We start from the raw sequence: 13673 nt of genomic DNA on the forward strand, positions 1-13673 counted from the left end.
AGCTTGGTTTGGCGTACGTAGAGGTGAGAAGAGTCCAGATATGAGCAGAGGTGGACGTCTTCGATAAGATGGGTTGAACCTCAACAGAGATAGCTCCCAAAAGACTGGAGTAGATGAGTTGATCTTGTCGTTGCCACAAGATGAACTTCGGGTTGTTAGCAGAGACGCCGTTGACAAGAACTGTGGGCGCCGGAGTATCGCCGGAACCATCGAGGAAGTGAGCAAGCCCATAACCAGCAAGCAGGGCACGGATCTGACGGTTCCACATCAGGAAGTTGGAAGCCGTTAGCTTTGTCACATTGGACATGTTCACGTTGTGGACAGAACTGGTGGCCGATGGATTGATCACATCAGTTGGTGAAGCAGACGTGGCAAAGAACCAAAAAGAAGAAGAAGGACAAAGGAAGAAAGAAGAAGAAGATGAGAGCGGCGGAAAAAAAGATTTTAGGTTTAGGATACTTGGTGCTCTGAGAACATGTAAGAAAATGCTCGTGTATTGATATGTCTTGGGTACAATATTTATCGTATTATACATAAGGGTTTTGTATCTACTAATTTACATATATCTTCCCTCTATAAATACAGCTCTGCTCTGTTTTTTTTTTTTTTTTTTTATGCAATGGACATCCAAAGTTGAGACAAATGAGACATCATAAGATATGTTTCTGGTGTTTAAACTGTGGTTTAACGTAAAATTAAGCAAAATAAATGTAAAAAATCACAAAAACATAACCCAATTTGTGATGCCAAAAATGATCCATCGATCTATTAAAAAAACAAAAAAAGGGGTTAAAATTTAAATAAATTGGAGAGATGAGGATCACGTGCGATGTTCAATTCTTCTTCAGATCCAAAAACAACCAAAACGTTTTTATAAAAGATCTAACGGCACAGGTTTATTGTTGACGAAAACTCCCACGTGACTTGATCACCGAGAGACACTGTGTGTTTTTCCCCAATTCTAATCTGAATCCGTCGAGACGGGAGCCCTAAAAGAGCTTTGCTCGCTCCTCCTGAACATCGCGCGCGTTCATATCTTCTCAACTTTTAATTTTTATCCACGAAGGCCGAAGCAAGCGTTTTCCCTCGGGATATATGGTTCTTGATCTCTAAGGTTTCTTCTTGCCTTTTAACTTTTATTCTTTCGATTTTGTCATTTTTTCTCTGATTCTCTGATTATTCATTTCTGATCTGCTTTCGTGATTTTTTTTTTTTTTTTTTTTTTTTAAATTTCCATTGGATTTAGCTTACCTTTTTGTGAGTGTTCATGCCTGATGATCGCACATTAATTGTTTGATTAACTCTTCGAATTTGCTTTATTTAAAAAAAAAAAAAAAAAATTATTGAGTTCGGAACAAAGACGATTGTGTGTTTTTTCTCAAGCGAATTAGATCACGCAAATGATAATTTCGGGCTAATAGTTATATTTACTTAAATGCGAAATCAGTTTTTTTTTTTTTTTAATTCTGACTTTGTGTAGTTCAGATTTGTAAATAATCTTTTCACTCAAATAGTCTTTTGCCAGGAAAGAAGATAGAAACAATGTCGTCTGAGTCACCGAATTTGCCTCCACCTGCTGCGGTAACAATACCAGATGATCAGCCTCCACCTCCTCCTCCTACTGCTGTTTCTGCATCACCTGTTGTTGTAGAAGCTGGAAGCGATGGTTCACCTAAAGGTGTTGCATCAAAACTATCTGCTTCTGGGATATCAACGTGGGCTAAAAATTTGAAAGTTCCTCAGCCGTTTGCTTCCACACACAACGACTCTGCTGTGGAGACTAACGAAAAGTCTGCTTTTGCAAAGTTTACGAGCGGGTTAGGGCTTCGTTTATCTCCGAAATCTCCTCAACCTAATGAGGCCACGGAAGGGACTTCATCAAGTGCTACAGAATCTAGTTCCCTTGGGACGATCACGAAAGGTTTGGTAGATACTTCAAAGAATGCTGTCAAGGCAGTGCAGGTCAAGGCTCGACATGCTGCATCTCAGAACAAAAGAAGATATCAGGTGAAATTTACTTATACAAGTTATCTAAATTCTGTGTCATCAGTTTTGCTATACAGTTACTTCGATGCTATCTTCTTTCCTTATATGAAATCAAATGTTCAGGAAGGAGGTTTTGATTTGGATCTGACGTACATAACAGAGAACATCATTGCAATGGGGTTTCCTGCTGGTGATATGAGTTCTGGCTTTTTTGGATATGTCGAGGTGAGTCAATTGGCTTGCTTGTAATCGTTTTCCATGGATTGTTTCAAGTTAATATGACCAGTATTTTTTCAAAACATCATTGTAGGGTTTCTACCGTAACCAAATGGAAGAAGTTATTAACTTTCTTGAAACTCAACACAAGGTACTATTACTTATTTGCTAGCAAACGAAATTAATCGCTTATCTTTGGCCATATGATGAAACTTTTGCTGTTTTTTTTATTGTTAATCTAGTTAGTTCTCTCTTTTGTATCACTTGGAGATTCTTAACATGGAGACTGGTTCACTTTCACCTTATGTTATAAGTTCTTGATCATATGCAGATCTGCCTAATTAGATATTCTCGAGTGGATGGTTCCACTCAAATTGAAGAGGCTTGTAACATATTAGTCTGTGAAGACTTATATTGAGTTTCTTGACTTTTGTGATATTAGTTGGATTTCATGAATATAATTGGTATTCGATATTCATATTATGTCTATTTATTTCAAACGTGTACAATGTCATCTTGCCATCTTCCTTTTGGAAATTAATTTATGTATGATGCGTTTTGCAGTTAGCTACAGCCTTGATAGGTTCTGATCTTCTCTTGTGCTATTGATATATTTGATTTCTTCTTTTTTTTTTGTAGGCAAAATACAAGGTTTACAATCTTTGTTCAGAGAGGTTGTATGATGTATCATTATTTGAAGGGAAGGTATGCCATCCTCTTTCTTCCTCTTTTCCTTGCATTTGACAAACATGGCCTCCTCAACAAAGAATGTCTTACTCAAAATAAAGAAAATTTGCTCTGAAGTACTTATAAAACAGTATCCATCGAAAAGATTGTTTACATCTTTGCATATGTACAAAGTTGTGAATCTTGTGATAATTTGCTCATTTCTTACCTGAATCGTTGGACATGATCATATTAAAACCTGCTGCAGTGAAGTGGCTTAATTCTCTGATAATATAGCCACTTCTTCTATACATCATGCTTTCTTTTTCTAGGGTGATTACTATTATGTTTATATAATGCGGGCCCAGTTGTTAACTATTTACCCTCCATCTTCTGTCCGTATTAGTGTCCCTATACATCTTACTTTGTGCTGATTATTTTGCCTCCAGGTGGCCAGTTTCCCATTTGATGATCATAATTGCCCGCCAATCCATTTGATCACCTCATTCTGCCAAAGTGCATATTCATGGTTAAAGGAGGACATTGAGAATGTTGTGGTTGTTCACTGTAAGGCTGGCATGGCAAGGACAGGGCTTATGATTTGTAGTCTTCTGTTGTATCTGAAGGTAAGAAATTCATTTTAACGTTGTATAAAACAATCCATCACAGGGAACCAATCATGTTTCCTTTTCTTATTTAGTTCTTTCCGACTGCCGAAGAGTGCATGGACTTCTACAACCAGAAACGATGTGTGGATGGAAAAGGACTTGTGCTACCCAGCCAAATTGTAAGTCTAATTTTGTAATTTATATAATTAAGCCCTCATGAAAACAATATTTACCCTTCTGCGGAAATTTGAGTCTGTTTAATCAATTATTTGTAGAGATATGTGAAATACTTTGAACGAATTTTAACCTACTTCAACGGGGAAAACCAACCTGGCCGTAGGTAAGCATTTTATTGACTTATTCTATACCTTAATGTAGCATACAGTTGTTTATTGAGATCGAACATTTTCTTTTGTTAGGTGTATGCTAAGGGGATTCCGGCTCCATCGGTGTCCCTATTGGATCAGGCCATCCATCACTATTTCAGATCATAATGGTGTGTTTGTCGATCCATCGCTTCATGACAACATATAAAGCTAGTATCATGCAGAGCTAACATCTTACTGTAAATTATATGCAGGTGTTCTCTTTACCACGAAAAAACATCCTCGGACCAAGGATCTATCGGTAAGTCATTGTTATTACCTTGTTCTTATCAAGTATTTTGTTAAGGCCTTTGTGAATTCACATTGTACGGTTAAGTGGAATTTTTATGATTTTGCAGCCTGAAGACTTTTGGTTCAGTGCCCCAAAGAAAGGGGTTATGGTCTTTGCCTTACCCGGAGAGCCAGGCCTAACAGAATTGGCTGGGGACTTCAAAATACATTTTCATGACCGCCAAGGAGATTTTTACTGGTCAGGAAGCTAGTGCCTCGTTGTCCAAAACTCTTTACCATCATCGCTATTATATTTTGCTTCTCTCACTACTATTTTTTGTATGCTCTTCTCAGCTGGTTAAACACGACAATGATGGAAAATAGAGTGATTCTAAAAACCAGTGAGCTTGACGCGTTTGACAAGGTTAATATAGCTGAATCCTTGACTCTGTGTGTGAAGTCTGATTGGGGGATCTTTCTCTATCAATCCTCCTGTGTTGAAATGATATATCTTTGTGTTTGACTTTTGTTCCGATGCAGAGGAAGCTACCATCGCCTGGATTTATGGTTGAAGTTGTTCTTGCTGATATAAATGCAACAATCCCTACGAACCCTAGTTCTGAAACAGCATCCACAACACCGGAAGAAACTCCAGCAGCTAATTCTTCCCCTGTAGACGGCTCTGCATCGGTTCCAGGACCCAATAAAGAAACAGAGAATCCTGATAAGGACGATGTGTTCTCTGATAACGAAGGAGACTCGACTGGCCCGACCAAAACCACATCATCGGCTTCTTCTCAAACCCCTGAAGCCAAACGGAGCGCAGATGAAACCTCTGTTCTCGCTAAAGCGACTGAGAAAGTGTCTATTTCTGGAAACAAGGGATCATCACAGCCCGTGCAAGGAGGAACAACGGTTAGCAAGGCTGAAGCAACAGAGAAACCCTCTGGGGCTGGGGTCAATCCTTCTTCAAGCTCAGAGAGTGAGTTCAAGGTCATGGCTGCTGATGCATCAGTGTTCTCATTTGGGGATGAAGACGACTTTGAAAGCGATTGAAGAAAGGGTGATCAAAAGAAGGAAGATGTGTACATAAAAACAGGGAATGTTAAATCCATTCATTGTGTTGTGATGTTGAATTCTACGGGTTTTTTTTTTGCTTTACCGTATCGCTGTGTTCTTTTTAGTATTATACTGCACAAAATTATACACGGGTTGCTTACGTCTTTGTGTTATATGACTTTTGCATTTGGAATCATAAAACAATCAATGATTTCTTACTTCGTCGTAAGTAGAGATACTTCCAAAATCCATTTTTCCTTGCATTAGGTCGAATCTTCTACTTGCTTATCTAATAAACAGACGGCTACTCACGCCACGCGAAGTCTGACAATGAGGGTTTAACTCCTTGGCGAAGACCTCGCTCCACGAACCACCTGCTCCCAATCCTATTCCTTTTTTCTTTTTTTTTTTTTTAAAAGGATATTGGTATATTAAGATGGACAGATATTACAATACAATGAGTTTGAGTACATCACTATTGAATACATCACAAGGATCTTAAGGATCAAAACTCTAAAGGTGACTCTGGAAGTTTTCAAACCATAGGTAGAGATAAGTATCTTGAGGTAAAACGATAGAGTTAGCCATGTTGTCTAGTGCAATTAGCTTCCTCCTGAGTAGTAGTTGTATCTCTTTCCTCAAGCGTTCTGTGGGTCGGAAGTCTGTTGAATGAATTCTCGCATTCCTCTCAGTCCAAACGAAGTATAGTAAGACGTGAAATAGTAGCTTGCATATCACATTGAGCTTCGTATTTGTGGTAGGCCTTTTAATCCAAAGCAGAAAACCACTGAAAGATGTTGGCAATTGGGGCAATAGGTGAGCGAAGAAGTCAAACCATAAGACCTTGGAGTACGAACATTGGAAAGAGATGATCCCTTGATTCAGTTCCGTTTAGGCAGAGTAGACAGGAGTCGGGGACCTGGATATTCCATCTTCTCATTTTGTCTCTTGTTGTGAGTCTGTTCAAAATTGTAAGCCAAGCCATGAAAGACATTTTTGGGATTTGCTCCTTGAACCATACCTGTGAGTGCCATGAAACCCGGGGTCCAGCGGGGTGCAGATGCTTCCATGTTCTCATGAAGGAGAATGACCCATTTGATTGATCTGGTGAGCTTTTCCAACTGAATAAGTCCTCCCCTAGAGTAGAGGAAGGTGTCGGCTTGCCTTGAAGACAAGTTCGAAGAAGTTGGACCTGAGGATTCCTTCCTCGAGGAATGATCCACTCTCCATTTCTTGAAGCGTCTGCGACATTCGAGAGAATCCCAATGCCCGAGACTCGAGGTCCAATGTCCCCAATGATGTCAATCAGAGGACCTAACCATGTCCAGTTATCATGCCAAAATAGAGTATCCGAACCTGAGACAATGTGAGAATAGATAAATGGCCTTGCCACTTCCCTGAGTTTCACCAGTCTTCTCCAAATCCAGCTTCCAGAAGTCCTGAAATCAGCATTCCAAAAGCATCTTCCCCTTATAAGATGGGTTTTTACCCAAGAAACCCAAAGCGACCCAGCTTGAGAGTAGAGGAGCCAAATGAGCTTCAAACCGAAAATCCTATTCCAATCTCCTTAGACCAAGCCCACCTTCCGATTTGGGTGTACAAACAACATCCCAAGAAAACTTAGCTCCCCTTGCACTTTCTGCAACTCCCTTCCATAAAAAAGCAGAATAGATTCGCTTAAGTTCTTCAAGGCACTTTGAAGGCAGCAAAAAGATCGAAGCCCAAAAGTTGATTTTGCTGTTAATCACTGATTGGAGGAGTTGAAGCCTGCCAGCGAACGAGAGATGGCGATGAGTCCAGCCATAAATTATTGACTTCACCTTGTCCACTAACGGTTGGTAGTCAGAGTCAGAGAGCTTCTGTGTAATAAGCGGAACCCCGATGTATCTTACAGGTAGTGATCCATGAGTTAGGTTGAGTCGAGTAGCCAATTCCCTTATAACATTCACATTGTTCCCATTAAGAAAGAGGCACGACTTTGCCACATTGATGCCTAGGCCCGATGTGAGCTTGAACTTATCCAATGTTTTCAGAATTCCTACCAGAGATGATTCAGACCCGTCAAAAAATACCAGGAGGTCATCTGCAAAGCTTAAATAAGTGATGAGAGGCTGAGTAAATAGAGGATTCGGTGTGATCTTTTCCTGGGATACAGCTAGGTCCAACTGCTTCGATAAGATATTCATTACTAAGGCAAACAGAGGAGCTGAAATAGAGTCTCTCTGCCTCAGTCCTTTTTCACCGTGGAAGTATCCTATTAGTTCACCATTGAGTGCTACTGAGAAGGAGGGAGTGGTGAAACAGGTGACCAACCAGTTGATGAATGTAGTGGGGAGCTCGATAGCTTTCAAAATGTTGGTGAGGAATTCCCAATCCACATTATCAAAAGCCTTGGATATGTCAATTTGGAGGCAGCCCCTAGTAATTGGACCCGGCTTGTGAAAATCATTAACCAACTCTGAAGCCAGCAGAACATTTTCACAAAGCAATCTTCCTTTAATGAAAGCCACTTGATTCCTCTGAACCGCCAAGTCTGTAAACATTTTTAATCTCCTAGCCAAAATCCTCGAGATTACCTTGTAAATTGTGTTGCAGCAGGATACAGGCCTGAAGTCTCCTAACTTCTCAGAGACTGTTGTCTTTGGGATGAGCACAATTATCGTTGCATTGACTTGTTTCATGAGTTTCCCAGTAGTAAAGAAATCCCTGACTGCTTCTATCACTAATGGACCAACTGTTCCCCATCCCTGAATAAAGAAATCTGCAGTGAAACCATCAGGCCCAAGTGCCTTGTTTCTTGGAAGAGAGAACATGGAAGATGTGACCTCCTCTGGTGTAGGTATCGCTTGCAGTGAAATTGCTAGTTCAGAACTACACCGGAAATTAGTCAAATTTCTTATTTCCTCAATCGTCAAAGGTTGCATGGAGGAGTTCTTGGTACCCAGAAGTTTCTGATAATAGTCAATGATTAGGCCCAATGGCGGACCCAGGAAATAAATTTAGGGAGGTCACTTACAGAACAAAAAACTTATTTATGATATCTAGGTGTTTCGAACTCGGGTTTGGGCAGGTCAACATTATAGAATTTACCATCTCTGCTACTGAACCTTTGTAAAATTACACGCAAAACAACTATTTAATTGGTTTACTCGGATCAGGGGACCCACCTTATTCCTTCATAAGTCCGCCGTTGATTAGGCCTTTGAGTTGCGAGTTTCCTGATATCCTTTCTCCTTGGTCATTGAGTAGATAAACAATCTTGTTCCTGACTTGGTGAGCTTTGAGAGAGTTGTGAAAAAACATGGTATTGGAGTCACCTTCGGAGTACCATTTGATCCTCGACTTCTGCTTTAAAAGCCTCTCAAATCCTATTCTTATCATATAGACCAATAAAAGCCTCTCAAATTTCGTCGAATCATATAAAACCCCTACTGAAAAGAACATATTTGTGAATCCTTAATAAATAAGTCTTTTCTTGGTTTAGAGTTAAAGAAAAACAAGTTATTTAATTTGACCAAAGCAACGTACGTATTGCGCTTCCTAAACCATTTTTAGGAAGTGAGAATGTGAGATGATGATGTTTCATATTCTACGTATCCTTCCACCTTTATGGGAGAATCACTTCATCATAAATTAAGTGAATAACTTCTCCACATGCAGATGCTACTTTTTTATATAGCATATTTTGTTGGAGTGTAACCAACATTACTCAAAATTAGTATTAATCAAAGGAAACCATTTCTTGCTAGAAGAAAACTAATAAATTTTAAAATCAGCTGATGGTTTAATTTCTGCTAGTTTTTAGTTTGTTTTACTATTTCTAAAGAAAGGAAAATTTAGAAAAAAAAACTAATCTTTCAAGTCATTCTAACTCACAGTCTAATAATTTGGAGTTTTCTACTACTTATTTATTAGATACTGCTTCGTTTGCATCAAAGTTTGTTTCTAATATTATATTTTCATGTACTTCATCAAACCAAAGAAAGTAAATAAGTATGTCTCAGCTAGAGAAACGCTGACAGCCTGACATACGGATAGGGAGATACCAGCTTTGATGCTCTGACTCGTATCTAGTTTTTATTTTGATATACGTTACATACTTGCATTTTACAAGTTTTTCTGTTGTTGTCAAGATATATTCGAATTTTCTCAAAATCATTAAAACTTGTAAAGCACACATTAAGAAAATCAATATAAATTCACATTTCAATAAATTCGGGAAAAATAAAATTACATGTATTATTACATGTTTCCTTTTTCTCGATAATAATATTGTTATAGGAAAAAAAACCATGTTACACATTTTATTAAGTTATAATATTATAGTTACCAATTTGTATAATGGTATAAGTAGTAAAAGGAGTAGGAGGAGTGTCCTATCTCTTGCAGACCACTCCCTTGCCACCTACGCCACTGGCACAACTCATCTCAGGGAGCTCCAATAATTTGCTCTGTCCACCGTTGCTTGCTTCGTTACCGGTGAACCTTGCGGCTGAACAGTCAGGCGCAAAAAGTCCGCTGGTCTGGAATTCTCTGTCACCACCCATCACAGGCATGTGGACTCCGATCTTAACTCGGCTAACGTAGTTAGACCTATAAGTCTGTCCCAAAACACCATCGACATTGTCGCTAAGGTCTTGGAACTTGAAGCCGAGGTCAAGATGAGCTAGACAGTCGTCTTCCTTCACGTCGTAGCCATGGATTCTTGAATCTTCCATTGTTATTGGCACCACCCTTGCTGTGATCTTAAGCAAACCTTCTACTTCAACCTGAAAATAAATACATTAATTGACTACTATTAAGCATTAATTAAGTTTATATATGAAGATAGTATAATATTACTTGAGTTCATCTTTCTATATATTGAATTTGTTCTTTTAAGCGACAGCTTGTTTAGGGCATACCTCGAGGTTGTTAGTGTCAGCGTTGACTCGCTTGACAGAGACCTGAGGGTACACTCCAGGGGTAGGAGTCCACGTGGCACCGTCTAGCTGAGGGAGTGAGATAACATTTCCGTCGAAAGAGACGGCGATCCTGTCAACGGAATCGTCCCACGTGGCAGTCTTGAGGGCTCCGACGTATAAACGGTGAGTGCCGAAGAGCATGGCAATGGATTGGACCCATGTGAAGTCACGTGCCATACCAGGTCTACGTTTACCGATGAAATGTGCGTTGATGTGAAGGTTAGGATCAGAGATAAGGCAGAAGTTGGAGTCTTTCTTGCCGTGGAAGTAAAAGGTGAGACCATCTCCACCGATGAAACGTGGGTCTTGGCAAACGGATCCTGGCTTGTCGCAATCTGCATCATAATGTATCACGAATATTTAGCATATACATTATTGTGTATTTGAGTAATAAGGTATTTAAGGAAGAGATCTGATGGATGAAGAGGACATACTGCATAGAGGCTTGCAAGTGACGCAATCGACTTGACAAGAATGGGGACAAGCGGCAGGGCAAGTGTACTCAACTCCATAACATGGAGATCCGTGCTTCCTACATCTGGCCCTTCTGACTCCGGCTCCTGCTTGGTCGTCTGATGGCGGGGGAACGTAAGGGGGAGAACCAGGAGGAGTTGGGACGGAAGGTGTGGGAGTAGCGGGAGTTGAGCCAGGAGGAGTTGGCACGGAAGGTGTAGGAGTCGCGGGAGTAGAGCCTGGAGGAGTTGGGACGGAAGGTGGAGTAGGAGTGGGACTTGGAACGGAGGGTGTAGGGGTTACAGGAGGAGAATATGGAGGGACTGGTGTCGTGGGCGTACCGGGAGGACTTGGCACGGAAGGTGTTGGAGTGGGGGGTGGTGGCGAAACTGGTGGAGTGGGACTTGGCACAGACGGTGTAGGAGTTGGAGGCGGTGGTGAAACTGGTGGAGTGGGACTTGGCACGGATGGTGTAGGAGTTGGAGGCGGTGGCGAAGCTGGCGGAGTAGGGCTTGGCACGGAAGGTGTAGGAGGTGGTGGTGAAACTGGTGGAGTGGGACTTGGCACAGACGGTGTAGGAGTTGGAGGCGGTGGTGAAACTGGTGGAGTGGGACTTGGCACGGATGGTGTAGGAGTTGGAGGCGGTGGCGAAGCTGGCGGAGTAGGGCTTGGCACGGAAGGTGTAGGAGGTGGTGGTGAAACTGGTGGAGTGGGACTTGGCACGGATGGTGTAGGAGTTGGAGGCGGTGGCGAAGCTGGCGGAGTAGGGCTTGGCACGGAAGGTGTAGGAGGTGGTGGTGAAGCTGGCGGAGTAGGGATTGGCACGGAAGGTGTAGGAGGAGGTGGTGAAACGGGTGGAACAGGAGCTGGAGGAGTGTATCCACCGTCATCACCACCGTCATCGCCACCATCATCGCCAGGGGAAGGAGGGCCACATATGGGTTTGCAAGAAGCACATTCAACATGGCAAGTATCAGGGCAGAACTTGGGACAAACATGTTCCAAGTTGTAGCAATGTTTGTACTTCTTGATCTTACATGTTGCGTGGCTTGGGTTCTTGGCAATTCCCGGTGGTGTATCAGCCATTGTTAACGCAAGTGATGCCAGGAGTATGCACCCCAACATTTGAAGTCGGGTGTGTTTGGCTAGATCCATTGCCAAACCTAAAAGAAGATAGAAAGGTGTTTGTGAATTTTCAGTTGTTGTGTGGTTTGGGATTGATTGTATGAATGATGATGTGGTTCAAGTGCTCTGATGATCGGTTTATATAGATAAGATATGTTGGGTTCTTTTTTAAATATCAAGTTGGTCTTTTTAATCTTTTAAATAAGGGTTCCGATTTGTATGGAGCTTGGCTTTTAGGATAGCTACAATGTTTATACATAACTCACACTTATATTCTGTATATAAAAAGATGCTTCAAGTAATTTATTGATCGTAAAACGGATTTTAAAATACTAAATAGTACTTATAAGATTAAAAGTTTTGCAATATTATTGAGATTATTGAAAGATAACCTTGGAAATTTAGCTAATGGAGTAGACTTCAAAAATGAATAAAAAGCTTATTAGTCTAGCATTAATACTGATAAAGTTTTCATTTGCCTAATTCATCTTAATCATCACCAAGATCATATATGTTACAAATACTTCATGTTAAGAATTAGAAAACAAAGCCTTTTTATATGCTAAAAGTATTGTAAATATCAATTGAATGTCAAATGTTCAAAAAAGAAAAAAAATCATCACCGTAGTTGAAATGCAAACAATTTTAGCGTCAAGTCAACCTCGTAGTTAATTAATGAGGGAACATATATAATTACCCATTAGGTATATTATATAAAATCTATAGCAAAACTGTTAAAATGAGTTTCGGTTCCACTTTATGCAATTCTACGTATTACATTATATAAATGGCTATATATAATTAATGTGATATAAATTATAATAGAGATGTATCGCTGTTTGCAAGTTTATGAGGAAAACACTTTGCGATGAAGTGATCCGCATGCTACTTTCGTGTGGCAGCATATTTTGCTGATTAAGTGAAACAATCGATTTAAATGTTGGGGGTTCAGTTTTGTGATCAACTTGGATTCTATTTTTGAGTTTGACTTTCTTCTTACCTTTATTTTTCCGTGGCTTCCCCCCCCCCCCCCCCCCCCCCCCCCCCCCTACGTACTTTAAATTCCGTAAAAATTGCAAGTTTGAGTTAGCGATAGGTTTAGTTTACAAGTTTGTTGGTTTTACATTTGTTAATAAAATACATACATTATTAAGACTGCGACTCGTATTTTACGTTAATTTATTTTGTCAAGGACAATATATCGCGTTCATGAGAGGGGAGCTAGAACTACCTTTGACCTTTTGGGCTCACATGATGAAAACAACAATGATAAGTTAAGTTATATGACAACACCTTTACAGCTATATGTTTTCATTTTTCTACTTTGTTTTCTATTTGAAGAAACATATAAAATACCTTTCTCTGTTAGCGTTAACATTCGATCAAAATTAATATTCTCGATAAAATTGTTTGTAAGTAAGCTTTATATGTAATTCAGTTACATGCATGCTTTCGACTTTATGCGACTCAAGGAGGCACCGACTATATAGGTGTAGGTCTATTATTTAATTTATGAGTGTTCTACACTTCTACTATATAGACAACACGGTCTAATTAACTAAATGCATATTATTGGATTTTTGATTTCAAGATCGTATAGGTAATACAAACTAATATCAATACGTTACATGATTTATTTTTTACTCACGAGTTATGAACTTTAAACTTATACATCTTTTCTAGTCAACATACATCTTAATTAGTTAAATCATAACTGCCTCACAGATGTGGCTGCAGGGACACGACATAGTATCTCCTCTACCACATCTTTTGGTAGGTCTGACATTATCATCGTTGTGATTACCACTCAAGAGAAATATAAAATGAGGAGCTCAGCCGCTAAGAAGGGGATCGAAAAATACGTACAAGACCCTATATAGGCTCAAGTATAATTAGTCTGAGAAACCTTTACTTGTAAACCACTCAAGTTGGTCACTTTCTTGTAATCTCGGAGTTGTTCTTGATCAATAAATAAATCCGTTTTCTTCACCTTAACCTGT

At 39.9% G+C, this 13673-nt stretch overlaps 2 protein-coding genes across 4 annotated transcripts; one reads left to right on the top strand and one right to left on the bottom strand.

The window, feature by feature from the left end:
• The first annotated feature begins 595 nt into the window (after nt 1–595).
• On the top strand, nt 596–5349 carry LOC104784379 (phosphatidylinositol 3,4,5-trisphosphate 3-phosphatase and protein-tyrosine-phosphatase PTEN2A). 3 transcript variants are annotated; one of them, XM_010509418.2, is made up of 13 exons: nt 596–1114; nt 1526–2007; nt 2110–2211; nt 2297–2353; nt 2842–2907; nt 3318–3494; nt 3569–3655; nt 3752–3816; nt 3896–3972; nt 4057–4103; nt 4201–4331; nt 4427–4496; nt 4613–5349. In XM_010509418.2, the coding sequence occupies exons 2-13, from the start codon at nt 1543–1545 to the stop codon at nt 5126–5128; spliced, it is 1860 nt and encodes a 619-aa protein (XP_010507720.2). In that variant the 5' UTR covers nt 596–1114; nt 1526–1542; the 3' UTR covers nt 5129–5349. The 3 variants fall into 3 exon arrangements, with proteins under 3 accessions (XP_010507720.2, XP_010507715.2, XP_010507725.2); XM_010509413.3 differs by having other exon boundaries at nt 799–1114; nt 1515–2007; XM_010509423.3 differs by having other exon boundaries at nt 816–1114; nt 1531–2007.
• A 3961-nt stretch (nt 5350–9310) lies between these two features.
• LOC104784401 (uncharacterized) lies at nt 9311–11781 on the bottom strand. The gene is made up of 3 exons (XM_010509434.2): nt 10530–11781; nt 10036–10430; nt 9311–9900 (listed from the first exon to the last, which is right to left on the bottom strand). Exons 1-3 carry the CDS (start codon nt 11701–11703, stop codon nt 9508–9510), a joined length of 1962 nt encoding a protein of 653 aa, XP_010507736.2. The 5' UTR covers nt 11704–11781; the 3' UTR covers nt 9311–9507.
• Between the last annotated feature and the right edge of the window lie 1892 nt (nt 11782–13673).

The sequence above is a fragment of the Camelina sativa genome, chromosome 1, assembly GCF_030686135.1.
Source record: "Camelina sativa cultivar CO46 ecotype springtype chromosome 1, ASM3068613v1".
Classification (NCBI taxonomy): Eukaryota; Viridiplantae; Streptophyta; class Magnoliopsida; order Brassicales; family Brassicaceae; genus Camelina; species Camelina sativa.

Excerpts from the sequence above, each read along its gene's own strand:
- LOC104784401 (XM_010509434.2), bottom strand. The coding sequence starts at position 11,703 with ATGGATCTAGCCAAACACACCCGACTTCAAATGTTGGGGTGCATACTC. Across the intron at positions 10,431-10,529 it reads CACTTGCAAGCCTCTATGCA|ATTGCGACAAGCCAGGATCC; the intron begins GTATGTCCTCTT and ends ATTATGATGCAG. Across the intron at positions 9,901-10,035 it reads CTGACACTAACAACCTCGAG|GTTGAAGTAGAAGGTTTGCT; the intron begins GTATGCCCTAAA and ends ATTTATTTTCAG.
- LOC104784379 (XM_010509418.2), top strand. The coding sequence starts at position 1,543 with ATGTCGTCTGAGTCACCGAATTTGCCTCCACCTGCTGCGGTAACAATA. Across the intron at positions 2,212-2,296 it reads GCTTTTTTGGATATGTCGAG|GGTTTCTACCGTAACCAAAT; the intron begins GTGAGTCAATTG and ends ACATCATTGTAG. Across the intron at positions 4,104-4,200 it reads CTCGGACCAAGGATCTATCG|CCTGAAGACTTTTGGTTCAG; the intron begins GTAAGTCATTGT and ends ATGATTTTGCAG.